This window comes from Macaca mulatta, chromosome 14, assembly GCF_049350105.2.
Source record: "Macaca mulatta isolate MMU2019108-1 chromosome 14, T2T-MMU8v2.0, whole genome shotgun sequence".
Classification (NCBI taxonomy): Eukaryota; Metazoa; Chordata; class Mammalia; order Primates; family Cercopithecidae; genus Macaca; species Macaca mulatta.
This window is the reverse complement of record NC_133419.1, coordinates 123,273,198-123,299,485: the sequence shown is the minus strand read 5'-3', so window position 1 is coordinate 123,299,485 and position 26,288 is coordinate 123,273,198. Positions and strand designations below refer to the sequence as shown.

Here is a 26,288-nt window from a genome sequence, read left to right as displayed (position 1 = left end):
ATTTTGGCTGGATTTTTTAAAAAATCAACAGTGTCTTGGATTTTGTCACAAGAAAAATCACTTAGACATCCTACAGTTTTGGATAAGAAAACAAAGGGAATGCTTGATTCATTCTATTATGCTTTTAAGTAACTATTACAATGAAAGATTCATTAATTACTATGCAAGAGCAAGGTCTCAACAAAAACAAATAGGAATACATTAAATAATTTTTAGCTAAACTTCATTTGTTATGGAATAGCACCTAATCTAACTTTTATTCTGCTAAATATAAAAAGAGTTTTGGTATCTAATTTTAGGTGTTGAAATGCCTGGGGTCTCGCTCTGGACAACACGGCGCCCTGGGACAGGCTGCTCACAGCATTTTGGCTTTGACACAGCAGCTCTGACATTAAAAAGCTCTTACCCACCATTTGTAACACATCAGAAAGGTTACTTTGCCTTTTACGCATCCTTTACTCTGCTTTGGTTGTGGAGGAGAAAAGATAGGACTCTGGTTCTCCTTTCAAATCAGCTATGCATAGAATAAAGGAAGAGCACGGACGGGCGGTGGCTCATGCCTGTAATCCCAGTGCTTTGGGAGGCCGAGGTGGGTGGATCACCTGAGGTAGGGAGTTCAGGACCAGCCTGACCAATATGGAGAAAACTTCATCTCTACTAAAAATACAAAATTAGCCGGGCGTGGTGGCACACACCTGTAATCCCAGCTACTCGGGAGGCTAAGGCGGGAGAACCGCTTGAACCTGGGAGGCAGAGGTTGTGGTGAGCCCAGATCACGCCATTGCACTCCAGCCTGGGTGACAAGAGTGAAACTCTGTCTCGAAAAATAAATAAATAGATAAATAAAAATAAACATAAAGATAAAGGAAGAGCACTTGATAGGAAGGCAGCAGACCTGCATTGAAGTCCTAACCAGTAACAAGCTGTGCTACTCTCAGCAAGTCACTGTCCCACTCTGAGTCTCTATTTTCTGATCTGAAAACAAGGACTTAGTTTAGGTGTCCTTCCCCATGCCTTTGATTTTCACAATCTCTCTGAAGCTTATAGTTCAGTAGGTTTTATCTGAAGCTGAAGATCCAGAATCCTACAGATCAAGAGCCATCAAACTACAGCCCAGGGGCCAATCCAGCCCACCTCCTGCTTTTGTATAGCCTGTGAGCTAAGAATGGTTTTCACATTTTTAAATGGTTAAAACAATTGGTTGGGCGTGGTGGCTCATGCCTATAATCCCAGCACTTTGGGAGGCCAAGGCGGGTAGATCACTTGAGGTCAGGAGTTTGAGAGCAGCCTGGCCAACATGGTGAAACCCCATCTCTACAAAAAATACAAAAATTAGCCAGCCAAGGTGGTGGGCGCCTGTAATCCCAGCTACTCAGGGGGCTGAGGAAGGAGAATCACTCGAACTTGGGAGGCGGAGGTTGCAGTGAGCCGAGATTGCGTCACTGCACTCTAGCCTGAGTGACAGAGAGACTCCATCTCAAGCAAAAAAAAAGAAAAAGAAGATTAAAAAGTCAAAAGAAGAATGACAATGGTGCGACCGATGGAAATTATATAAAATTGAAATTTCAGTGCCCACAAATAAACAAATAAACTTTCACTGGAACACAGCCATGCTTATTTGTTTATGTCTCATCCGCATCTGCTTTTGCACTGCAAAACAGCAGAGTTGAGTAGCCACCATGGAGACCATATGGTCAGCAAAGCCTGAAATGTTTACTCTCTGGCCCTTTGCAGAGTTTGCTGGTGATCAAGGTGTCACAAACTTCAGTGTACATACCAGTCACCTAAGGATCTTATTAAAGTGGAGATTCTAATGCAGTGGGTTTGAGATCGAGCTGAGATTCTATGTTTCTAACAAGCTCCTGGTTGGTACCAAAAGGGCTGGTCTGAGGACCACATTCTGAGTGGCAAGGCTAGGCTCTCTCAGACAAATCCGGTTACATCATGAACTCGCTCACCATCCTTTGGTGCCTGTCTGGGGCCTTCAAAATAAACTGAGACTCCCTAGTACAATGTGACTGTAGCCAGCTTCTCCAGCTCCACTGCCCCCAAACACACTCCTTTGGTGCACCAGGATTTCTCATCCATCGTGCCTATGCACACACTGACCTCTTCAACTGCACTATCCCCTCCTCGCCCCACCCCTTCACCCTCAACATGTCCAATTGCCCAACTTCCTGTCTTCGCATCCTCAGCTCCAGTGACACCTCCTTAGAGTGGATCCTTCCTGGATCCTGTGAGTCTTATGCTGTCTGGGCTACGTGGCTTTCAGTGAGGTCTCTTAGTACCTCGTGGACCTCTTCACAGCCTGAATTACATGGTTGTGATACTACGGCCCTTAAATGCAGAGGCGTCCTTGTTTATTCCTGCATACCCAGTAGCCAAGCATAGTTCTTGGTACATCATGGGGTATAATGAGTGTTATTTGGAATGGAACAAATGAACTCCCCAGGATTATGCAGCAAACCAAGCAAAAAGCTGGGACTAGAGTCCACACTTTCTAAATCCTGGTGTGTGGTTCCTTTTCCCTAAGCCATGCCTCATAAGTGGACACTCATTCTCCTAACTGATGGAGGAATTTGTTCCATAGCATTCCAAACTCTGAATGCTCTGAAACTCCTAAGAGAGTTTGGGAATGGCGGCCCCTCCCCGCCACTCACTACTCTGTAGAGCACAGGGGTCAGTCAGCTCCTGAAAACACACCTTTCAGCCTCTGGGCAGTGGGTCCTGGGGTGATGCTGGCAGTGGCTGCTGGATCCTCATGTATACTAACGAGTCATGTGGAAGCGACTCCAAGTGGTTAGTGAGAGGCCTAGGAAAGAGATTCAGTCTTCACCACCTTCACTCCTAGAGGCTGCAGGCGCTTCCCTTTACACTTCTTGTGGTTTCTATTTTCTTATTGGACACCTGGACCCAAAGGAACATGGGTCAGCCAGACAGATCGAGGCTGAATGCAGCCACAGTGGAAAGAAGGGCAGACGGCATGGTCCCCACTGTGACCCCTGCCAGCTGACAGGGCTGTGGCAGGATGGAGTAGGGTCCCACCTGGCCTCAAACTCCCACCATTCAGTTCACACAGGTATTCTCTCCAGGTCACTGATGGCTGATATGAACTGAAATGAATTGTTTCCTCTTAAAATTCATATACTGAAGCCCTAACCTTTAATATGATGGTATTTGAAGATGGGGCCTTTGGGAGGTAATTAGGGTTAGATGAGTTCATGGGAGGAATTCTAATGATGAGATTAGTGCCCTTGGCCCATGCCTATAATCCCAGCACTTTGGGAAGCCGAGGCAGGCAGATCACCTGAAGTCAGGAGTTTGAGACCAGCCTTGCCAACATGGCAAAACCCTGTCTCTACTAAAAATACAAAAACTAGCTGCGCACAGTGGTGGGAACTGGGTGTGGTGGTGGGCACCTGTATTCCTAGCTACTTGGGAGGCTGAGGCAGAAGAATTGCTTGAATCCGGGAGGCAGAGGTTGTGGTGACCTGAGATCCTGCCACTGCACTCCAGCCTGGGTGACAGAGTAAGACTCTGTCTCAGAAAAACAGAATAGTGCCCTTATAAGATTATAAGAGACTTTTTTTTTTTTTTTTTTTTTTGAGACAGAGTTTTGCTCTTGTTGCCCAGGCTGGAGTACAATGGCACAATCTCAGCTAGCACAGGGTGTATGAAATAATAAATGTTAATAAAAGGTTATTAAAGAGATGAATGAATGAACTGAGTGCTTATTATGTACCAGGCACCATGCAAAGGGGTAGGGAAAGAGCAAAGACTAAGACACCATCTCTCCAAGGAGTCACAGTCTCGTCTGGGAAACTGACACAGGTTGACCTTGATGATGTGATAATGGTAAGTGTTCCACCAGAGGCATGATATCGGGTATGTACAACGTTCCAGGGCAGCACAGATGCACATAAACACATTCTGCCCCGAGATGGGAATGTAGTATGTAGAGGAGTTAGGAATGGATAATACAACCTGAGAAATTTTCTCAAAGGAGAGAATATTTGAAAAGAATGTACAGTACTCCCTTGGTATCCATAGGGGATTGATTCCAGGACCTCCCTCAGATATCGAAATCCTCAAGTCCTTGATATAAAATGGTGCAGTATTTGCATATAACCCATGCACATCCTCCTGTGTACTTTAAATCATCTCTAGGTTACTTATAATACCCAATACAACATAGAAGTTATGTACATCGTTGTTACACTGTATTGTTTAGGAAATAACGGCTGGAAAAAAATCTGTTCATGTTCAGTATACGTGTAATTTTTCCCCCCAATATTTTTGATTTGCAATTGGTTGAAACCACAAATTCAAAACCCATGGACATGGAGGGCCGACTGTATAACATTTCATCTAAGAGAAAAATGCACCCAGGAAGAAGTTATCCATGGATTCATCAACAAACATAAGCAAGACCCAGAGGTGATAATGGCGGCTTTCATAAAGGTGGCGGAGTCACACAGAAGGGCCTGGGGGCGGGAGGCAAAGGTGAGCAGGAAGGGCCAGAAGGTGACAGTGATGCCAGGAAATACAGAAGGGAGCCTAAGGGAAAGATAGGGAGACAACAATTCAATAGTACAGGAATGCTGGAATGTCGCTATTTAGATTTTTATTTTTATTTTTATTTATTTATTTTTTTTGAGACAGGGTCTGGCTCTGTCACTCAGGCTGGAGTACAGACTGCAGTGCATATTCTTGGCTCACTGCAACCTCCATCTCCTGGGCTCAAGCAATCCTCCCACCTCAGCCAGAGTAACTGAGACTACAAGCCTGCACCATCACACCCAACTAGTTTTTGTATATATTGTTTTTTTCAGATGGCGTTTTGCTCTTGTTGCCCAGGCTGGAGTGCACTGGTGCAACCTCAGCTCACTGCAACTTCCGTCTCCCGGGTTTTCAAGCGATTCTCCTGCCTCAGCCTTCTGAGTAGCTGGGATTATATAGGTGCCTGCCACCACGCCCAGCTCATTTTTGTATTTTTAGTAGAGACAGGTTTCACCATGTTGGCCAGGCTGCTCTCGAACTCCTGACATCAGGTAAACCACCTGCCTCGGCCTCCCAAAGTGCTGGGATTATAGGCATGAGTCATCCCGCCCAGGCAGTTTTTATATTTTTTTAGTAAAGACGGGGTTTCTCCTTGTTGCCCAGGCTAATTTCGAACTCCTGGGTTCAAAGCAGTCCTCTTGACTCAGCCTCTCAAAGTGTTGGGATGACAGGCATGAGCCACCGCGCCCAGCCAAAAATTTTTAAAATGAAATCTTACAAGAGCTGTTAGTGTGAGGTGGGAGAGCTGAGGGGTCTAAAGCCAGATGAATGTAAGTGCATTGGCACAGTCATTTCTGAGTGGGATAAATCCTTTAATGTATCTGTCTTGCTTCTCTCATTTGTAAAATGGAAGTACTGCTTACTACTTTCCTCAGGATTGAGAAAAGAGTAAAATTACACATTAGCAGGTTCAGAACAAATGTAAGCTCTCACTCTCTAATTATAAAGAGTTCCGAATACCCTGCAGTTCCAAGACGTCCGCTGCAAAGAGGAGGACAATGGGCTCCGCCTTCAGCAGGTGCCTCCTTGTTTTGTGATTATCTACTGTTGATGCGTCTATCTCCTTCCTAATCTCAGGAATTCACTGGGCCTAGGATTACATCCTGTTTTCTCTCTGGGGGCTATGGACCGAAAATACTTGGCTCAACAGAGGTGCTCCTTGCAGCTTTGAAGAACTAAATTGCACAGATGGGCAAAGTAGACATAAACTGTCTTCCCCAAAGTCACAGGACAGAACAGCGGCTGAGCTAGTTCTAGAACTTTGACCTCACAGTCCATTGATTTCATGATGCCACATGGTCTCAGACCAAACAGAACAAAGACTCTGATCTCAGTCGGTGACATATAAATTCCTCTCCAAATCCCCACCGAATGGGAACTGCCACAGAACACTGAGCATCGTGTCACCTTTCTCTCTCTCAGAACAGCATCCACACTTTCACACAGAGGAACAGAACCAACACTCAAAACAACTCTTAAAACACTTTCCTGCAATGTGGTCTCTAAACACAGGAAACAGCAGCTGGCTGCATTGCCAGTAATGCTTATTTGCCAGTCAGGGTGCTAGAGCTCTGTGTGCAAGTTTAAAGCTGTTATCCAGGAACAAAAATAAACCGGCAAAGCAGAAATCGAGGCACCGTAAACATGGGTCTAATAAAAGGTTTTTGGAGCCAGGAAAACTTGGGTTAGGGACCCAGCTCTGCCACTTAATCATGGTGCATGTTTAATAAACTCAGTTTCCTCATCTGTAAAATGGGTTTATTAATACTAACAGCAGGCCAGGCACAGTGGCTCACGCCTGTAATCCCAGCACTTTGGGAGGCGAGGGTGAGGAGTTCGAGACCAGCCTGGCCAACATGGTGAAACCCTGTCTCTACTAAAAATACAAAAATTAGCCGGGTGTGATGGTGCATGCCTGTAATCCCAGTTCCTCAGGAGGCTGAGACAGGAGAGTCGCTTTAACCCAAAAGGTGGAGGTTGCAGTGAGCTGCGACTGTGCCACTGCACTCCAGCCTGGGCCACAGAGCGAGACTCTGTCTCCAAAAAAAAAACAAACAAAGAAACAAACAAAAAACAACTAACTGCAGAGGTTTGCTGTCCTGAGTAAGAAAGTGTTTGGGCTGGGTGCAGTGGCTCGCACCTGTAATCCCAGTACTTTGGGAGGCTGAGGCGGGCAGATCACGAGGTCAGGAGATCAAGACCATCCTGGCTAACACGGTGAAACCCCGTCTCTAGTAAAAATACAAAAAAATTAGCCAGATGTGGTGGTGGGCACCTGTAGTCCCAGCTACCTGGGAGTCTGAGGCAGAAGAATGGCTTGAACCCGGGAGGCAGAGCTTGCAGTGAGCTGAGATCGTGTCACTGCACTCCAGCTTCAGGGACAGAGCTAGACTCTGTCTCAAAATAAAGACAATGTTTGTAAGGTGCCATGGCTTATGATTGGCACATAAGAGATGACTGAATGGTATTTACCTCCAACACCTTTGAGGATCTAATATCAATTCACTTGACAAAATCCAGCTCTTCAGAGGAATGAGGGGCCCCAACTGGAGTTATTTTCACTAGTTCTTCCATGATTCCATAGCACCATTTACGTCTCTGTGTTTGTGGGCACTTAGCAGACTGCTATATACTTATTTGGTTTTCTTTTTTTCTTATTTTAATATAATTTAATTTTAATTTTTGTTTTTCCGACTAGACTGGGAGCACCAAGGTGGCAGCTCATTCTCTATTCACATCTGTTTCTTTTGATCCTAGCAGAGCACACACTTAATAAACGTGTGTGGGAAAAACAACAACACAGCCCTATTAACAGGAAATTCGTGGAAGGAAGAAAAAGAGGCATCCTGAACCCTAGATATGCAGCTCTAAAAAGATACTTTAATATTCTGGCAGGAGTCCAGCAGTAAGCTGAGAACGGCTGAAGAAATTTGAGAGTACTTCCTTCTTCATCATGATCTTCTTTTTCTTTTAAAGTAGAAAACCACCTCTGCAGAAAGAGCAATTCCAGAGCAAAGAGGACCAAACAAGGAAATAGTCTTGGACTCTTTAGCAAAAAAAGGGGTTGCAATATACATTCTGTCCATCATCAGAAATTGCAGTGACAACAGAAAGAGCACCAGGCCTTCTGGAACTTTTTTAAGTGATGGAGTCTCGCTCTGTCGCCCAGGCTGGAGTGCAGTGGCACGATCTCGGCTCACTGCAAGCTCCACCTCCCGGGTTCACACCATTCTCCTGCCTCAGCCTCCTGAGTAGCTGGGACTACAGGTGCCCGCCACCATGCCTGGCTAATTTTTTTATTTTTTAATTTTTAAATTTTTTTAATTTTTAGTAGAGACGGGGTTTCACTGTGTTAGCCAGGATGGTCTCGATGATCTGATGATCTCCTGACCTCGTTATCTGCCCGCCTCAGCCTCCCAAAGTGCTGGGAATACAGGCGTGAGCCACTGCGCCCAGCCCTGGAACTTTCTATGGTAAGGAGTTAAAGGTTGGCTAAAGCTATTCCTCCTACTGCTGAAAACTTCAGCCTCCTGACTGTTACAAATTCAAATCCTCCTGAGTCTCAAGTACCTGCACTCCCAGCTCAACAGTTCCTTTCCTTCCTCCTAAGGTGGCTGTTCTGCCCTGGCTTGGTTACACTGGACTTGCTTCCCATCTCCTTCGCGAGGCCTCTCTCAGCACTAACCCCTTCCCAAAATGCTGAGCGCAACTCACTGTCACATGCCCAGAGGCCAGACAGTGGCTGGCCAGTGAATGCTTGCCCAACCAGAGAATGCTGAGGGCTCATCTTTCCTAAGGCCATTGCTCAATTCCATCAGTTCATCACTGCACATCCCCTCAGCCCTGGGGTACGGATAATCCATCCCTAACCAACCGGGGAATCATGCCCATGAAAGCAGCTATCCAGAAGCTAATCCATAAAGAACACCCCTAGAGGCCATGTCCCCCGTGCAGGCTGGCCAGCCTGGTCCCCCAGGGACTTTAGGTATGCTCCTGACTCCAACGCAGAAGGCTTGGGTCCTTCTGAGGAGGTTAACCAGGAAGCTCTGCTGTGCTCACCCAGAACCAGAGGACACTCTCCCTGAGGAGGTCGAGCATCTGTACGTGGGCCAATGGTTTCCAAAGTTGTTTTTCTTGTGAACTAAAATCTGACCCTGTCCCCAGCAATTATAACCACTCATTAAACTTCACAAAATAGGCCGGGCATGGTGGCCCACACCTGTAATCCCAGCACTTTGGGAGGCCGAAACAGGCAGATCACCTGAGGTCAGGAGTTTGAGATCAGTCTGGCCAACACGGTGAAACCCCATCTCTACTAAAAACACAAAAATTAGCTGGGCGTGGTGGTGCGCATCTGTAGTCCCAGCTACACGGGAGGTTGAGGTTGAGGCAGGAGAATCGCTTGAACCTGGGAGGCAAAGGTTGCCGTGAGCCAAGATCATACCACTGTATTCCAGCCTGGGTGACAGGGAGACTCCGTCTCAAAAAAAAAAAAAAGTTCACAAAATAGGCATCTGTTTTTCAGATGACAGCCCTTTCACTATTAGAGGAGAGATACCCTCCCTCCCTCTCTATCATATCACATTATGTTGAAGTCATTTGCTTGAGTCTGTCTTCTCCAAGAGGTTGGGGGCTCCTTGTGGTCAGGGTCTTATTCATGATTGTACCTTCAGGATGCGGCACAATTCCCAGGTGCCCGGCACAAAGTCACTGCTCAGTAAATTTTTGTTGGACTAACAGGAGCCCGGTTCTGTCCTGCCTCAACATCTTCCTTATCTCTGCATGTCTTTTCCAGACTAAACACTGGTAGCCCTGCATGACCTGTTTCCCAGGACAACCCATTCTGGGGCAGCGGCTGGTGCCCCAGAATGCAGAAGATGGAAAGGGAACATTGAAAAACCAAACAACAAAAAGCAAACAAAAAAAAACTTCAAATACTGAGATTCCATCCTCCACATCCTTCGGAGCCAGCTGCACAGCTAACGGCAACCGTCTGTTTACTCAACGCCCCCTGGGAGTCATCCCATTCGGAAGTCTTCACCAGTCATGCACGATGCGGGCCATCTCACGAAGGCGGTTTTCCTGGTGTCCCACAGCTCTTCCTCCGAGGCCCATCTCCTGCTCCACTGGTCTGCAGGGCTGGCAGCCACAGGCCGGAACAGGACAGCCCACTTGCGGCCTCCCTGCCAAGGCCTGATGGATAAAGTGATACCGGGAGATCTGTGGCGCCTGAGGCGGCCAGACAGCAAGCGGACACAGCTGTCTGTTCAGCCTTCCATTTGTGGGCCTGTGGTCTTACGTTTGGAGGAAGATAAGAACTTCAAATGTTCTCCTCCATCCTGATGTAGAAAAGCTGCTGCAGATCCCAGGAGGGACATCTTGATTGATCAGTGGATTTTCAAGACCAGGTGCACACCACCACGCTGGGGTTTCGCCATGTTGCTTAGGCTAGTCTCGAACTCCTGGCCTTAAGCAGTCCACCTGCCTCAGCCTCCCAAAATGCTGGGATTACAGGCGTGAGCCGCTGCGCCTGGCCCGTGGATTTTTCTTGACAAGACAGCAGCTCTGAACTTGCAAGGCCAAGCAGAAGGCAGGAGTGGTGTGGCTCCCACTGCGCGCTGAGGAGGAGCACTGCTCCACACTCCTAAGCCAGCTCCCCACATCTCTGTTCCGCTCCTCAGAACATTCATCACATAAACTGAATGCTATTGAAATTATTCCTTCTAGCAGGGTGCGGTGGCTCATGCTTGTAATCCCAGCACTTTGGGAGGCCGAGGCGGGCGGATCACCTGTGGTTAGGAGTTCCAGACCAGCCTGGGCAACATGGCAAAACCCCATCTCTACTAAAAGTACAAAAATTAGCCGGGTGTGGTGGAGCATGTCTGTAATCTCAGCTACGCGGGAGGCTGGGGCAGGAGAATCGCTTGAACCTGGGAGGCGGAGATTGCAGAGAGCCACATCGCACCACTGCACTCCAGCCTGGGCAACAGAGCTCGGTCTCGACAAATAAATAAACGAATAAATAAATAATAAATTATTCCTAGGCTCCACCCAGGTCTTGAAGAGGGTGGGGAGGAAACAGAAACACACTCTTACCGAAAGGCTTAGAATAGCTTATTAACATACCCAGGGTCCCCTTCTGTACTCAACACTGAGCCCAACCACCGTACCTACCATTTATCATGCACTTAAGGTCAGGCTCTGCACTCACCATGCTTATATGTATTATCTCATCTAATTATTGTAACAATTCCTTGAGGCACAGACTATTACCTTCATTTAACAGAAGACAAAACTGAGCTTAGAGGGATTTGGTAACCTAAGTGGAGTAGGAATTTGAATGTACATCAGTTTGATCATACACTCAAGTACCAGACACACCACTATGCATTCTGCGCCAGGAGCCCCTTCTCGAGGCTGCAAGATTAGGAACACGCTTCCTATTTCTACCACATCTGGCAGCAGCAGGTGGAGGCTGGGATAGGTGGTTGGCAGAGACATGGTGCTCTGTGACCCGTAAGTACAATCCTGTGCCCATCTTCTCACAGTTGGGAGCTGAGATGGGCAGTGTATATACACACACACACACACACTATTCTAGAAAGTGTGATAACATCATTCCAACTCCAGACCACATCACTAGACAGCCAATCACACTGCATTTAGGTGGGGCCAAGTCAAAGACCAAACCAATGGGCAAGTCAGGTTGCCCTCTTGACCCCAGTTCCATGTAATCTAGAGACTTCACATCATTTATTTGGATCTCAAGTTTCCTTCTTTCTGCTATTCATCAAACCTTACTGAACACTAGCTACATGCCAATACCATGGGTGCTGGCTAAGAACTCTTGAGTGTGGAGTCAATTGCCTGAGGTTTGCAACCTGGTTTCTACCACTTTCTAGCTGTGTGATGTTGGGCAAGTTAAAATCTCTGTGCTTCAGTTTTCTTGTCTGTAAAATGGGTATAATAATAGTTCCTATCTCATAGGGTTGTTATGAAGAATAAAACAAAATAATACATATGTTAGGTGTTTAAGATATTGTCTGGCACAAAGTAGGTACCCAGTGAAGGTTAGCTGTAACTACCTGCTGCTTGGGTTGGGAATGGTAAGGGTGATGAGTTAGCAACAGAAATGTCATGAACTCAGGGGAAAGGCAGACCAAGCGCTTACACACACACATGCTGTGGCTGACAGAATAATAATCACCAAATAATTATTCTTTGGTGAATAATAATCACCAAAGCTGTCCATGTCCTAATTTGCAGACCTTATGAATATGTGACCTTACATGGCAAAAGAGACTTTGCAGATATGATTCAGCTGATGAGCTTGAGCTGGGAGGATACAATCATTAGGGCCCTTATAAGGAAAGGAGTGAGGCAGGAGAGTCAGAGACAGAAGGGGGAGGTGATGATGATGAGGAGGGCTTGGAGCGATGTACTTGATGGAAGAGGAAGGGGCCACTAGCCAAGGGATGCAGGCGGACTCTGGAAGAAAGTCAAGGAAACACATTCTGTCCAGGAAGAACACAGTTTTACTGACCTGTTGACATTAGCCCATGATATCCATTTCAGACTTTTGACTTCCCAACTGAATAAATGTGAATGCATGTGTGTTGTTGTAAGCCACTGAATTTGTAGTAATTTGTGAGAGCAGCCATAGGAAGCTACTACACATGCTTTTGGCTATATTTGCTGCATTTCACAAAGCCTCTTGTATTTCACAAAAGCCACTTGCTAACTCATTATGACTCATGTCCCTAGTTCCCAAAAGAGATAAAGTGAAAATTTAAGCTTCCAGAAGGATGTGTTTACTTTGGTGGAGATGGCTTCTCGAGTGACTACTTCTGTTCCTCACCCTGACAGAATTAGCCTCTCTGAAACAGTGACGCTTGGCAAGGAAGAAGACTAGAATAGCCCACTAAATACCACACAAAACCAACAGTTCACAGTACTTTGAGAGCCTCAAAGTACCAGGACCCAATTGTTGGTAACAAATAATAGTATCACTTTGCATATGCATGACTTTTTGTGGTTTTCTATTACTTTTAGATCCATTGCCTCATTTTGATGCAGCCACCTATAGAAATAACGTTCAAAACCACATCCTCAGAAAGTGACAGATCCAGGACTTGAACCAAGTCTTTCGTCTCTAAAGCCAATTTTCTTTCTGCTGTAGCAGAATATCACTTACCCTCATGGATGGGTGACTGAGACCACCACCGTCTATCCCTTCAATATCCTATCACTGGTGCAAGTGGCACTTTCTCACCCAAGCATCTCACCCACCTAGAGAGGTGACCACTCCCATGGCCTACGGACAGGTTAGCTTTGTCTTCTACAGGCTAAGATGCAAACAAAAGGCCAGGAGCAAGAGAGGAGCAAAAGGAAAAGACAAGAAAAACATATGAAAAGGCTAATTCAGATAACAGATCATCCCATTCCTCCAGAAAACAGAGCCAAAACCTTGTTAGAAAGCTGTCTCAGCCACGCTTGGTGGCTCACACCTGTAATCCCAGCACTTTGGGAGGTGGGAGGATCACCTGAGGTCACGAGTTCAAGACCAGCCTGGCCAACATGATGAAACCCTGTCTCTACTAAAAATACAAAAAAAAATTAGCCCAGTGTGTTGGCAGGTGCCTGTAATCCCAGCTACTTGGGAGGCTGAGGCAGGAGAATCGCTTGAACCTGGGAGGCAGAGGTTGCAGTGAGCTGAGACCGCGCCATTGCACTCCAGCCTGGGCAACAAGAATGAAACTCCATCTCAAAAAGAAAGAAAAAAAGAAAACTGTCTCTAGGTGCCTGGACTCAGAGAGGTAGCCTGATGTGGAAAAAAGAAACCATGGTCTCGACTGAGATCAGCAGGCCTAAGTTCTGGTTTCTATCACAGACTAGCCGTGTGGGATCTTGAAAATATCACTTAATTTTCTGGTCTCATTTTACTTAAGTGTTTCAAAGGGTACTAGACTAGATGAGCTCTACTAGCAATTCCAGCTAGAGATTTCTGAGCGTCTACCTCTGGAGGTTTCTTCCACGCAGAATCTTACACCTGGGGCATAATATTAAATCATTTGAACTGTCTACTGGCCTTCCCAGACTTTTTCCTCCCCTCTCAAACTGAAGAGTATTGCTCCTGTCTTACTGGTGCTTCAGATGTAATCGTGTGCTCCCCATCTGGTTTATGACCCTCACCCTCCCACACTGATGTGCCTTCCGTCTTCTGTCTCTTGCATCGCATTTACCACGCTTTATCATAATCGTCTATCTTCCACCCTAGGTTGCCAGTTTCCTGAGGGTGGAGATTATAGCTAATTGTCTTTATATTCTCAACTCCTGTTATAATAGGATATTACAGTTGCACATAAATGTGTGAAGTGTCTGTACAGTAGATACATACATATACAGAGAGAGAGAAAAAATGGGCCGGGCACGGTGGCTCACATCTGTAATCCCAGCACTTTGGGAGGCTGAGGTGGGTGAACGCCTGAGGTCAGGAGTTCGAGACCACCCTGGCCAACATGGCGAAACCCCATCTCTACCACAAATACAAAAATTAGCCAGGTATGGTGGTGCACACCTGTAATCCCAGCTACTCAGGGAGCTGAGGCAGGAGAATCGCTTGAACCCAGGAGGTGGAGGTTGCAGTGAGCTGAGATCGTGCCATTGCACTCCAGCCTGAGCAACATAGTGAGACTCAAAAAAAAAAAAAAAAAAAAAAAAAAGAATGGCATTACCAGGAGACATGTCATGGAGAAAGTGGCTGAGGACCCTGGGCAGATCACTGTGTATCTTCGTAGGTGATTTGGGGTAATCCCCTTAGCCTGGCTTGCTTCACAGGGTGTGAAGCTTAAGAAGTCTTGTGGCAGAAGAGATGAGGAGAGTGAGAGAGGAGAGGAAGAGAAAGTGAAAAGAAGGGAAGAGGAGCCAGATGCATTACGGTGGAACTAGTTCTCCAGGATGGGTAAAATCTGATTAGGGAAAAAGAGGAGAAAAAAATGAGTAAACAGGCAATTCAAGGAAAAGTTGATTCAAAACGAAACTGCAGATGCCACTGGTTGAGAACTCCAGCAACCCTGCATCGTTCCACATGTGCCTGTGTCTGAATGGGCGGCACACAAAAGCGGCCAGCGAGGCAGAGTTCTTCCCAAGGTAAAGGAATAAACACTTAGGGAGCGAATGCTCTCGGTAAATGTTTTTGAAACGAGCACCATCAACGTGGAAGTAGGATTCTAAACAATCCTGCTCCCTGAATCACCGAGAAGGTTCATCCAACAAAACCTGAAAGAAATGGGAAGCATTCAGCTGCCTCTGGCCATCTGTGCCGTCGGCTTCCCCCCGGCATTTTCCGGACTGCCGCGAGAGGCTACAGCGGTCGTTCTTTCAGCTTCCCACTCTGCACGAGAACAGCCTTGGTCCTGGTGGAGTTCATTGCCACGGTTGCTTTATGTACGAGAATGTTTATGCTTCCACAGAGGCCGGGAGCACCACGGGAAGTGTCACACAAACAGCTGGTGACTCCACAGAAGGGAAGATGTCCCTTTAATTAAAAAGGCACCCATAAGCAATCTATTTACCTCAGGGGCTGGGCTCAAGGCACTCCCCTCCTCTTATTTAACTAGCACTTTGGTTGTATTTCGCAAGAAAACAAATTGTTTTTGTTTTGTACCAATTTGAGAATTACACTATTGTATACTAGTAAACGGCTCCCCACCGCTGTAATTGCCTCATATCTTTCTTCCTTTCCATTTATTTACTCTCCAGAGTATCAACAGTCAAGAAGAGTTTTCTTTAAAGGGAGAGGAGAAGAATTTGGCCATAAAGCACTGCGAAAAACAAAACAAAAACAGGAACAGAAAAGCCAAATACTCTGGAACAGAGAAGCACACCCATGAAGCAGTGAGAGCATCCTCGTGCTGTGCAAAAACACTGGTCCAGGCTGGGCGCAGGGGCTCATGCCTGTAATCCCAGCACTTGTGCAAGGCTGAGGCGAGTGGATCACTTGAGCCCAGGAGTTCGAGACAAGCCTGGGCAATGCAGTGAGACCCCCATCTCTACAAAAATAAAAATAAAATAAATTTTTAAAATGATCCAGGTGTGGTGGGGCACACCTGTAGTTCTCACTGTTCAGAAGGCTGAGGCAGGAGGATTACTGGAGCCCAAGTGTTCAAGGCTGCAACGAGCTAGGATCGTGCTACTGCACTGTAGCCTGGGAGATAGTGAAACACACTCTTGAGCTGGGCGCAATGGCTCACACCCGTAATTCCAGCACTGTTGGAGGCCGCGGCTGGCGGATAGCTGGAGCTCGGGAGTTCAAGACCAGCCTGGGCAACAAGGCGAAAACCTATCTCTACAAAAAAATACAAAAATTAGCCGGGCATGGTGGCATGCCACCTGTAATCTCAGCTACTCGAGAGGCTGAGGTGGCAAGATCACATGAGCCTGTGAGGTGGCGGCTGCAGTGATCCATGATTACACAACTGTACTCCGGCCTGGGTGACACACAAGACCCTGTCTCAAAAACAACAACAACAACAGAAAAAACCACACACACACACTGATCCAGCTGTCAGAATTGCAAGGGATTGGAAAGGTGGCTGACATCAACTCCTTTTACAGTTGGGACCACTGAGGCCTGGGAAGGAAAAGGATGTGTATGAGTCCAAGCAGCCAATAGTTGAGAGTAGAGTGACATCCCAAAGACAGGGTCTGAACAAAAGGAAGACCTAGCTCGCCTCACAGTGTGCTACCACCAGGCTCCATGTGGGCGGTGTGCAGAATCCAGAGCCGCTGGACTCTCTGTAGAGCTGTGTTCACACAGGCCTCAAAGAGGCAGGCCTGCCCCTCTGAGGGCCACTGTGGAGAACGTGCAGGCCGCTCAGAAGAGCAGCTGACTTCAAAGTGCCAGATGGGAAAACCTGACATTTACCTCTTCCTCCGGAGAACTGCACAGAATTTAGTAGGGTGCTGTATGCACAGCAAGAGCTCAGCCAGTTTCTGGATGTTCATCTAGGACACTTCACCATAGGCTTCACCGTCATAGATAGTAGGTGGCAAAGGGCACGACTGCAAAGTCGCCAGGAAAACAGGGATGTGAGCAAGATGAAACAAGAAAAGGGATCACCTATCACATACCGAGGGCCCCGGGCAGAGGATCCAGAGGACTGCGATCACTGCCACATCTACCCACCCATCCTCCAGGGAAAAGAGAAAAACCAGAGATTCTCCATAAGCCTTTGCGCAAATACAAAGTGGCCCCTGGGAGAATCCATCCATGAAAATGACGGAAGTGTTCAGTTCAATGAGGATCACAGGCATGTCATTCTCCTGGCAATGGCTCTGCATCCTGCTTGGCTGTGTCTGTCACCGTGCAGAGAGGATCCATTCTTCACTGTGGTGTTTTTCTCTCCGCTCTCTCTCTGAGGCTTGAGTCTGATTCCATTTGAAAGTAATCGGAAGACAACCATATGGTACCCCTTTCCCTCCCCGACCCCTGCCATTTATTATCGTCAGCAGCTTGCGTGGTGCTCGCTCTGCCCTGGGTCTGCTTTTTCTCAGGCCCTGCACCCCTCTGGGCACTCTAGAGAGAGAGGCACGGAGAGCAGAATGCAGTTACCAGGGAGAAAGCATCCACTGGCCTCTGCCCCACCTTACCACCTTATGCCCAGAGCTCAGTGAGGAGCAGAGAACCATCAAAGTGGAAGGCGACCAAGGAACCAAACCGCAGAGGGAGCCATGTGGAATAACATCGCCACTCGAGTGGCACTAATATCTACCTCATTACTGAGGGTGTGCCCCGTGCCAGGTGCTCTTGAGCTGTTTGCGTGGTTTGGCACCCTTCTCTCACAAAGGTCCTTCGAGGTAAGTGCTGTTATTGCCTGCCTTGTACAGACAGGAAAATTGAGGCTTAGCATGTTCAGCAACTTGCCCAAGGTCAGTCACTCAGCTGGTAAGGGGGCAGAGCTGGAATTCAAGGCCAGGCTGCCACAAGTTCAGACTTCTGTCTATCAGGGCAGGATGGATGGGGCAGATCATGACGGGGTCTCTTCAACTTGTAGATGGCTAAGAAGGGAGATACCCTTACACAGGCTGATGCCTGCTAGGATCGGGGAGGCACTGATCGTACCACCACATCATCACCAGCTGGAGCAAAGCTGGCGGGAGACACAGAATTCCCTAGGCTGACTGCTTCCCTAGAAAGCAGCGCCTTTAGCTCTGCGAATGACTGTCCACTCCCTGAAAGGCAGCTGGAGTTTGAGGCAGCTGAGGGTGGGGAGCAGGTAGTGATCAAAGCCACAGGATAGAACAGTGAGGCAGGATACTCTTCAATCTCTGTAGCACTTAATGTTCCAAACCTCAGTTTCCTCATTAAATTATCAATGTTTGAGATGTGATAGTGATTATATATGTGACTCTGCTTTGTAAGCTCGAACGTGGTCTAAAAACTTAAGGTATTACTAGAAATTAGGGCGTAAGGCCAGACGCAGTGGCTCATGCCTGTAATCCCAGCACTTTGGGAGGCCAGAGCGGGTGGATTGCCTGAGCTCAGCAGTTCAAGACTAGCCTGGGCAACACAGTGAAACCCCATCTCTACTAAAATACAAAAAATTAGCTGGGCATGGCGGCATGTGCCTGTAGTCCCAGTTGCTCAGGAGGCTGAGGCAGAAGAATTGCTTGGACCCGGGAGGCGGAGGTTGCAGTGAGCCGAGATCATGCCGCTGCACTCCAGCCTGGCGACAGAGAGAGACTCCGTCTCCAAAAAAAAAAAGAAATTAGGGCATAAGAAGGAATTTTCACAGAAGCTGTGTGCAAGGGGTTACAAATGCCCTACTAGTATATCCAAATACCTGAAGGTCTACTCAGCAATTAAAAGAGATAAACTATTGATACATGCAGGATGAGTCTCAAAAATATGCTGGAGGAAAGAAGGTAAGTACAGGGGTATGCACTGTATGACCTACATGCAAATCTAGAAAATGCAAACTAATGTACGGTGAAAGAAAGCAACTGGGCCGGGTGCTGTGGCTCACGCCTATAACCCCAGCACTTTGGGAGGCTGAGGCAGGCAGATCACCTGAGGTCGGGAGTTCAAGGCCAGCCTGACCAACATGGAGAAACCCTATCTCTACTAAAAATACAAAATTAGCCAGGCACGGTGGTGCATGCCTGTAATCCCTGCTACTCAGGAGGCTGAGGCAGGAGAATCACTTGAACCCAGGAGGCGGAGATTGCGTGCAGTGAGCCAAGATCGCGCCATTGCACTCCTGCCTGGGCAAAAAGCGTGAAATTCCATCGCAAAAAAGAAGAAAAAAAAGAAAACGACTGGTGGCTGCTCAGGGTTGGGGGTTGAGAGAAGACTGATGGCAACGGGGTACAAACGAAACTTTTAGGGGCAATGAATGTGCTGTGTCCTGTAGTAGGTGATCACATAGGTTAGCTAATTATACATAAGTTATAACTTAACAAAGTTTTTTTTTAAAAAAAGCACATCGGCTCGCTGGGCGCAGTGGCTCACACCTGTAATCCCAGCACTTTGGGAGGCGGGTGGATCATTTGAGGTCAGGAGTTCGAGACCAGCCTGACCAACATGATAAAACTCTGTCTCTACTAAAAATACAAAATTAGCTGGGTGTGGTGGCACACACCTGTAACCCCAGCTACTTGGGAGGCTAAGGCAGGAGAATCACTTGAAATCTAGGAGGCAGAGGTTGCAGTGAACCGAGATCATGCCATTGCACTCCAGCTTGGGCAACAAGAGCGAAACTCCACCTCAACAACAACAAAAAAAACCACACACACAAAACAAAAACAAAAACAATAAAAAAGCATATCAAGTTTTTTTGTGTGTGTGAACCAGGACCTCTGTGTAGCCTGGAAAGTTCAGGAGACTTGCAGTTTACCCTAGGGCTGTTACGGCAACATGGTCCCTGCGTACCAACTGTGTGACTCTAGACACATCCTGAGTTCCTCTGAGCCTCTAGTCTTGTCTTAAAACAAAGCATATATTGTGTGCTTTACCTCACAAGACTGCTGTGGGGTATCTCACGCACATAAGACCAATTTTTACAGTGTACAATAACACAAATAGAAGGGTGTGTTGTGTGGGGGCACAGTCACAGCAGGTAGATGAGAGACCTCCTTGCCCTGCCCACCTAGAAGAGCCCTTCAGCTCCAGGCGGGTTCCTCTATCTATCTAAGGACGGGAAAGCAGCTGCAGCCCCCACACCAGAGTCAGCCACATTTCCGAGATGCTGGGTTTTGGCCAAGTGTTCTCAGAGGATCCAATGTCAACCAACAGGTAAGATAGAGAAAGCCAGGGAAACCAGATACTTTAATTCATGGGCTCCACACGCCGCTTCTCGACTCCTCATGCAGCCAACTTGGAGCTGCTTTTATCTTTGGGCAGTGAGGCATAGCTAACACAGCTTACTGTCCAAAGCCAAGTCAAAGGCGCTCGTTCCAGCTCTTTCCTTCTGCCACTGCCTTGCTCTTTAATCTGACATTGTTCAAATATTCTCAGTAGAAAAAAAAAAAGACAGTCCAGTAATACATGTAAATCCTCGCCAGATACCTCAACCACCATCTCACCTCCTCTCCCTTCTTCCAATCCAACACAATAATGCCACAATCACATCCTGCATCCTGATCCTATTTTTAACTTTCCCAAGTTCTTTTCTGTCCGTTATCTCATTTTGTCTTTGCAAAGACTGATGACACATGACAAGTCTTGCCATGCACAGAAGTTGGTGAAGATATTAAGGAAAAGAGGTTAAATAGAAGACCTAAAATGTGCAGATGTCATTCAGGAGCTAGACCAGACCTTAGAACCTTTGACCCCTGCCACAGTGTCCCTCCCAAGACTATTATCTCTCAATCATTGAAAACATTAGAAAGCCATTTGCTGTAGACAAAGTTCCAGCCACCGGCAGCCTCAAAAAAAAAAAAAAAAAACCAAACCAAAAAAACAAACAAAAAAAACTGATCAGGGTTGTATCAGCAAGGATTCCTCCAATTCGATTATTCAGTGACTTGCTACAAGGCCCAGCGTCAGCCCCAAGCTACAGAAGAGATGAGAGCCTGTCTCCCCAGAAACCAGAGGTCAGCAGGGGGATGTTAGTGCTGGTATCAGGTCCGGCTGTGCAAAGGGATGGCCCTGATCTGAGTTCTGCCCCATCTTCTCTAGGCTCAGACCCTCTCCTGGCCTCTGAGGCCTCCTCTTCCTCAGGTCTTTGCCCCCAATACATTCTTTTCCCCTCAACCAACCTCACTAGCCTCAAGGAAGCTGGATCCTTATTTTTAGAACTCTTAAAACAGGGAAGTGCTAGTGGGCATAGAAAAAAGGAAGCGATTGGCCATTCTGACCCTTGAAAGGTTTCCTTCCTGATGCCTCCCTAACACCTCCTTAACTTGGACTTGCACACGAGCACACACACACGCACCGTGAAATCGCCACTTCTCAGTCCTTCTCCATGTGGCAGATTCTCCTACAGCAGTCTCTAAGTTGGACTGAAGTTCATAGAGTGGAATGGAAAAAACCGAGCCCAGCTCCAGGGAGTAATGAGCTGGAGAGAGCACACCCTGAGGTCACCCTGCTCGAGCCAGCCCTGCAGCCCTCTGGTCCTCTTAGCTCTGTCAAGCACTTAACAAGCATGCAGTCATTAATTGCATTCTCCTCAGAGGGCACCAGCATGGCCCTGAGGGGACTAAGTGACTTTTGCAAGATCACAGCACAGTGCAGCCCAGCATGGGCTGGGTGGGATCCAGCCTTGCTGGCCTCAACCCTCTCTGCCAGCCCACCAAGAGCCTGGCCCGAGTGCCCCTTCTTGCTGCCACACACCACCAGACCCGGTGACACCCACAGGGGAAACTAGAGCTGTAAGCCCTGGCTGCTGTCACTCTGTCAAAAGGGCCTAGAGCAGTCAGCCCTGGCTAATGTCAGTCTGTCAAAAGTGCCAGGTTTGAGACAACCATCTTATCCCTTCTTAAAGCATCACATCCAAGTCTTCTGGACCCAGGAGACCATCACTGCTCTTTGGGGCTTTGGATTTTCATTATGCTCAGCTCTCCAGGCATAAAGCTCAAGAGAGAAGCTTCTGATGAGCTAAGCCTGATGCCCTTGCTCTTTCTTCTTAACTCTCCAAAATGAAGTTAAATGCCTGCTCTCTGAAGCTTCCGATGGCCCCTTTTCATACTAGTCTAAGTTATTAGGAGGAAGGCCGACCGCATCAGCCTTTCTGGGTTGAAGCAGAGGAGGCAAGCAAGCCTGAGCAAGGAGTCCGACTAGATCAGGTGACCTCCCAGAGCTTCACTCCCTTCTGGGCAGAGAATTTAAGAAAAGGAGCAGCAAACCCAACCTCCCGCTTTCCAGGCCTACTCTTGTTACCTCTTTGGTAAAGAGGGGCGGTGCTAGTAGTAATATAATAGTAGCCGTGATAGGCTAAATAATGATCCCCCAAAAGACACCCACATCTTAATCCCTAGAAGCTGTGAATGCCACCTTATATATATTTTTTTTTAAAGACTTTGCAGATAATGATCTTGAGACGGGGAGATTACTCTGGATTATCCAAGTGGGCCCTAAGTACAACCACATGTATCCTTATAAGAGACATGCCAAGGAAGATTGGACACAGACAGAAAACAAAGACAATCTGACCACAAACACAGTGACTAGACTGATGCAGCCACAAGCCAAAGAATGCCAACCCCCCACCAGAAGGTAGGAGAGGCAAGGAGTGGATTCCCCTAGAGCCTCCAGAGGGAGCACGGCCCTGCTGATGCCTTGATTTTAGCCCAGCAATACTGATTTTCAACTCCTGGTCTCTACAATTGTGAGAGAATAAATTTCTGCTGTTCTAAGCCACTCAGTTTGTGACAATTTGTTACAGCAATCCCAGGAAGCTAACACAGTAACTAATACTTCATGATTGCTCACTATGTGCCAGGAACTGTTCTAAGCATTTTACCCACATTAAATCATTTCTATCCTGGCCCTACTGGCCCTAGATGGTGTGAGGCCTGGGCTGTGCAGATAGAATACCTGGGTTTGAATCCCAGCTTCACTGCTTACTGTTGTGACCTTGAGTAAGTTATGCAACCCTTCTACACCTCAGTTGCCCAATTCATAAAATGGGCATGTGGTACCTTCCTCATTGAGTTGCTAGGAGGATAAAATGGGTAATAAAGATATAAGTACTTAGAACAGTATAGAATAAGTATTGAATACATGCTAGCTATTAGGAGATCTCAGGGGTTGAGCAAGCCAAAATTAGACCCTTATGCTAATCTGTCAAGACACGGCAAGACCTCCCGGACTCAGTGCAGGAGAAAAGATGTCCCTTTAAAGCTGATTTGAATCTCAAATATGACTGTCTGAGGAGTTCAGTTAAGTATTTCTTCCCTTAATTAAGCAATTTAGGTTTTTAATGCTGGCCTCATTTCAAAAAAGGCAGTAGCCTGAGACTCTGCTAATTCTGCAGCATTCCCCAGCTGACTTCCCCACTCCCACCTCCAGTTTTTTTTTTTTTTTTTTTTTTTTTTTTTTGAGATGAAGTCTCGCTCTGTTACCCAGGCTAGAGTGCTGTGGCGCGATCTTGGCTCACTACAACCTCCACCTACCGGGCTCAAGTGATTCTCTTATCTCAGCCTCCCAAGAAGCTGGGATTACATGCATGCACCACCCCACCCAGCTGATTTTTGTATTTTTAGTAAAGACAGGGTTTCACCATGTTGCCAGGCTGGTCTCGAATTCCTGTCCTCAAGTGATCTGGCTGCCTCAGCCTCCCAAAGTGCTAGGGTTACATCCAGCCCCACCTCCAGTTTTTAAGGAGAGTTATGCACGTTGATCATCCATACTGATGACTTCACCTGAAGCGTCCACACCTGACACACCCCTGCAGAACCCACATTTTCTCCCTGTAATTCTGGTATCAGGAACTGGAGCCCTAGTATTAGGAAGTTGTATTAGGAAGTCAGTGGAAGGCAGAAACCATCAGTCCATTTTACGGCCTTCTAAGGTCACTCCAACGTGTCCCAGCAGCCTGGAGAATAACAAATTCAAGGGTCTACTTTGATTAAGAGATTACAACCAAGTTAGTAAAGAATAAACAAGGTTTGCCCAGGGACACGGGAGGGGAGACCTAAAGTTATCGCCTGTAATCCCAGCACTTTGGGAGGCCGAGGTGGGTGGATCACCTGAGCCTGACCAGCCTGGCCAACACGGCGGAACTCCATCTCTTCTAAAAATACAAAAATTAGCCGGGCGTGGTGGCACACACCTGTGGTCCCAGCCACTCAGGAGGCTAAGATTGGAGAATCGCTTGAACCTGGGAGGCGGAGGTTACAGACGTCGCGCCCCTGCACTCCAGCCTGGCGACACAGCGAGACTCCATCTCAAATAAATAAATAAATAAATGAAGTTATCACCTGAAAAAAAAAAAATGTGAGAAGGGAAAAAATAAAAAGCGCTTTCATTTACTTGGCCCTTGCTGATAAAGTTTGCCCAACTCTCCTGTTTAGGTGATGTAATTCAAAGATGAAAAGAAGCTGCGCCCAGTCCGGACCCCAGGCCTTGTGTCCTCACCTAAGAAATCTGCACGCCAGGGATTAACCAGGGGAGAAGGGCCTGGCCGCTGGGCCTTGGCTTCCTCTTAGGCAGAGTTCCAGCCCCTGAGACTTGAGCCGACCGGCTTAAGACGACTCCGGCCGCCGCCGCCCTATGCTGGCAAAGAGGCCTCTCCCCAGCAGGCTCCAGGGGCAGCCACCTGCTCTCTCCCTGCCCTTCCCTACCCCACTCTCCTAGAGCAAGGATGAAGGAGAACAGCTCCCCCTCCTTACTCTCAGGCACCCACAGATTTCTGAGCTGCCGTCACCACTGACGAGAACCCAGGTTCTCTGGAGGGATCGCTTCTCCTTCTCATTCCATCCTCCCCATCAATGAACACGCAGCAACACCCACGCTCCCGCTCCTCCTACTCCAGGGGGAGACCGAACCCGAGAGCGACATCCGGAGCTGGAAGTCGCTGCAACGGGGGCGCCGGCCTCCCTGCCCCGCAGTCTCTCGACCTTTCCCAGACACCGGAGGATCCCAGGCCAGCCCAGTATTCCAGGCGGAAAGGGTGCCCGAGTCTTCCGCAGGGCCCCGCCTCCTTAGGCGCTCGGCGCTGGAGACCTAGGAGAGCGCGCGAGAGAAACGCTGAGCTCCACCCGCGGGGCCCGGAGGCTGGGCATAGTACCCGGGACTCGAACCCCGCGCCCTCGTCCCACAGCTTTAGGCATCCCACAGCAGGCCCCGGCCCAATGCCCCCGCGCCGCGTCTTCCCCGGCACCCCCGCCCGGAGGCGAGTCCCGGGCTGCCAGCGCGCCCATCCTGCCCCCAACAGGTCTCGGGCAGCGGGGAGCGCGCCGCCTGTCCCGCAGGCGCTGGGAGGCGAGCCGGAGCGAAGCCGAGGGCCGGCCGCGCGCGCGGGAGTGGTCGCCGAGGGCTGCGAGCCCGGCCACTTACGCGCGGGCTCTGGGGAACCCCATGGAGAGGAGCACGTCCAGCGCCGATCCATGCTTGATGGTGCCGGGGCGCTGCTGGCGGTTCCTCCGGGGGGTGACTTTGCTGTACAGCTCCTCTCTCGCAGCCATGCCGAGCGGACTGGGTTGGCCGTACTGAGCCATGGCTCAGCGGCCAGCCATCGCCAGGGAAGGAGCCCGAGCCGGATGGTCCGGGAAGGAGGAGGGAGTCGGGCTCGGCCAGAGGAGGGGGCTCGGGGACCCAGAGCCAGGCAGGAGGCGGCGGCGGCGGAGGCGGCGCTCCGAGCTTCCCCAGTGTCGAGACTCTGACGCTTCCTGGTGAGGCCACAGGAGCCAGAACGCCGGCGAGCGGCCGCTGCGGGACCAGCCTTAGCCACTCGGGCCCCCGGCTGCCCCCAGCGCTGCGCCTGCAGTAGCCCTGTCTCCTCCGCCCCCTTCCCTCTCCTCGCCTAGCAGTCCGGGAATTTGCAATGAGTAATTTTTGAATGGATCAAAAAGGAAAAGGAGCCTTGTGGGCTGGCCCTGACTTGCCTGTACCCGGGCCCCGCCCCTCTCTTAAAGCGGCCGCGCTGTCCGAGGCTGCTCGGTGCGTGGAAGAGCTCTAGTCGCGCTACTTGGAGGCGGAGGATCCCAACCTTATGGGCTGCTTGTGTGCTTCAGCTCCCGACCGTCACGCCGGGCGCCCCAGCCCTCTCTTTGGCTGGCATACCCTCCCAGCTGGGCCTCAAGACAGCAGATCAACCCATTTCAAGTTTCTTGTGGTTCTAGATGCGGTCATTAACGGAAATCGGGTGAACTGATGGATGATACTAATGGACCAGAAGGCCAAGTCATAAGTCCTAGGTAAAAGGTTTTGCTTCCCAAAGATCCTGCAAAACCCAAAGGGTTGTTAGGACCATCGGAGGCTGAGTTCCCAATCAGCCGTCCAAGTGGCTGCACTCAAGACCTACTGTGCTCTACAAGGTTATGGTCAGTGACTGGATAGTGCCTTCTGGGTGGGGCAGAGGGAGTGGGGAACAGGACCTCATGTTCTCAGAGCTGGCAGGACCCGGGAGGGGACAAGAAAAGAGGGGCAGGGCAGAAAGAAGAAGAGGGAAGGGAAAAAGAAAGGAGGAAGGAGGAGGAGTAGAAGGAAGGGCTAGGAGGGTAGAGGAAGAAGGAACAGAGAAAAGACACTTCCTAATTATAAGAGGTGTTCAAAAGGGAATAGG

General features: G+C 48.5%; 1 protein-coding gene across 2 annotated transcripts in view; it reads right to left on the bottom strand.

The window, feature by feature from the left end:
- The window catches only part of UBASH3B (ubiquitin associated and SH3 domain containing B), a 155,083-nt gene extending 129,534 nt beyond the window's left edge, over window positions 1-25,549 (bottom strand). Inside the window, exon 1 of one of the 2 annotated variants that reach the window (XM_015115905.3) lies at window positions 25,061-25,549. In XM_015115905.3, coding sequence (XP_014971391.1) covers window positions 25,061-25,112 — 52 coding nt within the window. In that variant the 5' untranslated portion in view covers window positions 25,113-25,549. 2 annotated transcript variants of the gene reach the window in all.
- Between the last annotated feature and the right edge of the window lie 739 nt (window positions 25,550-26,288).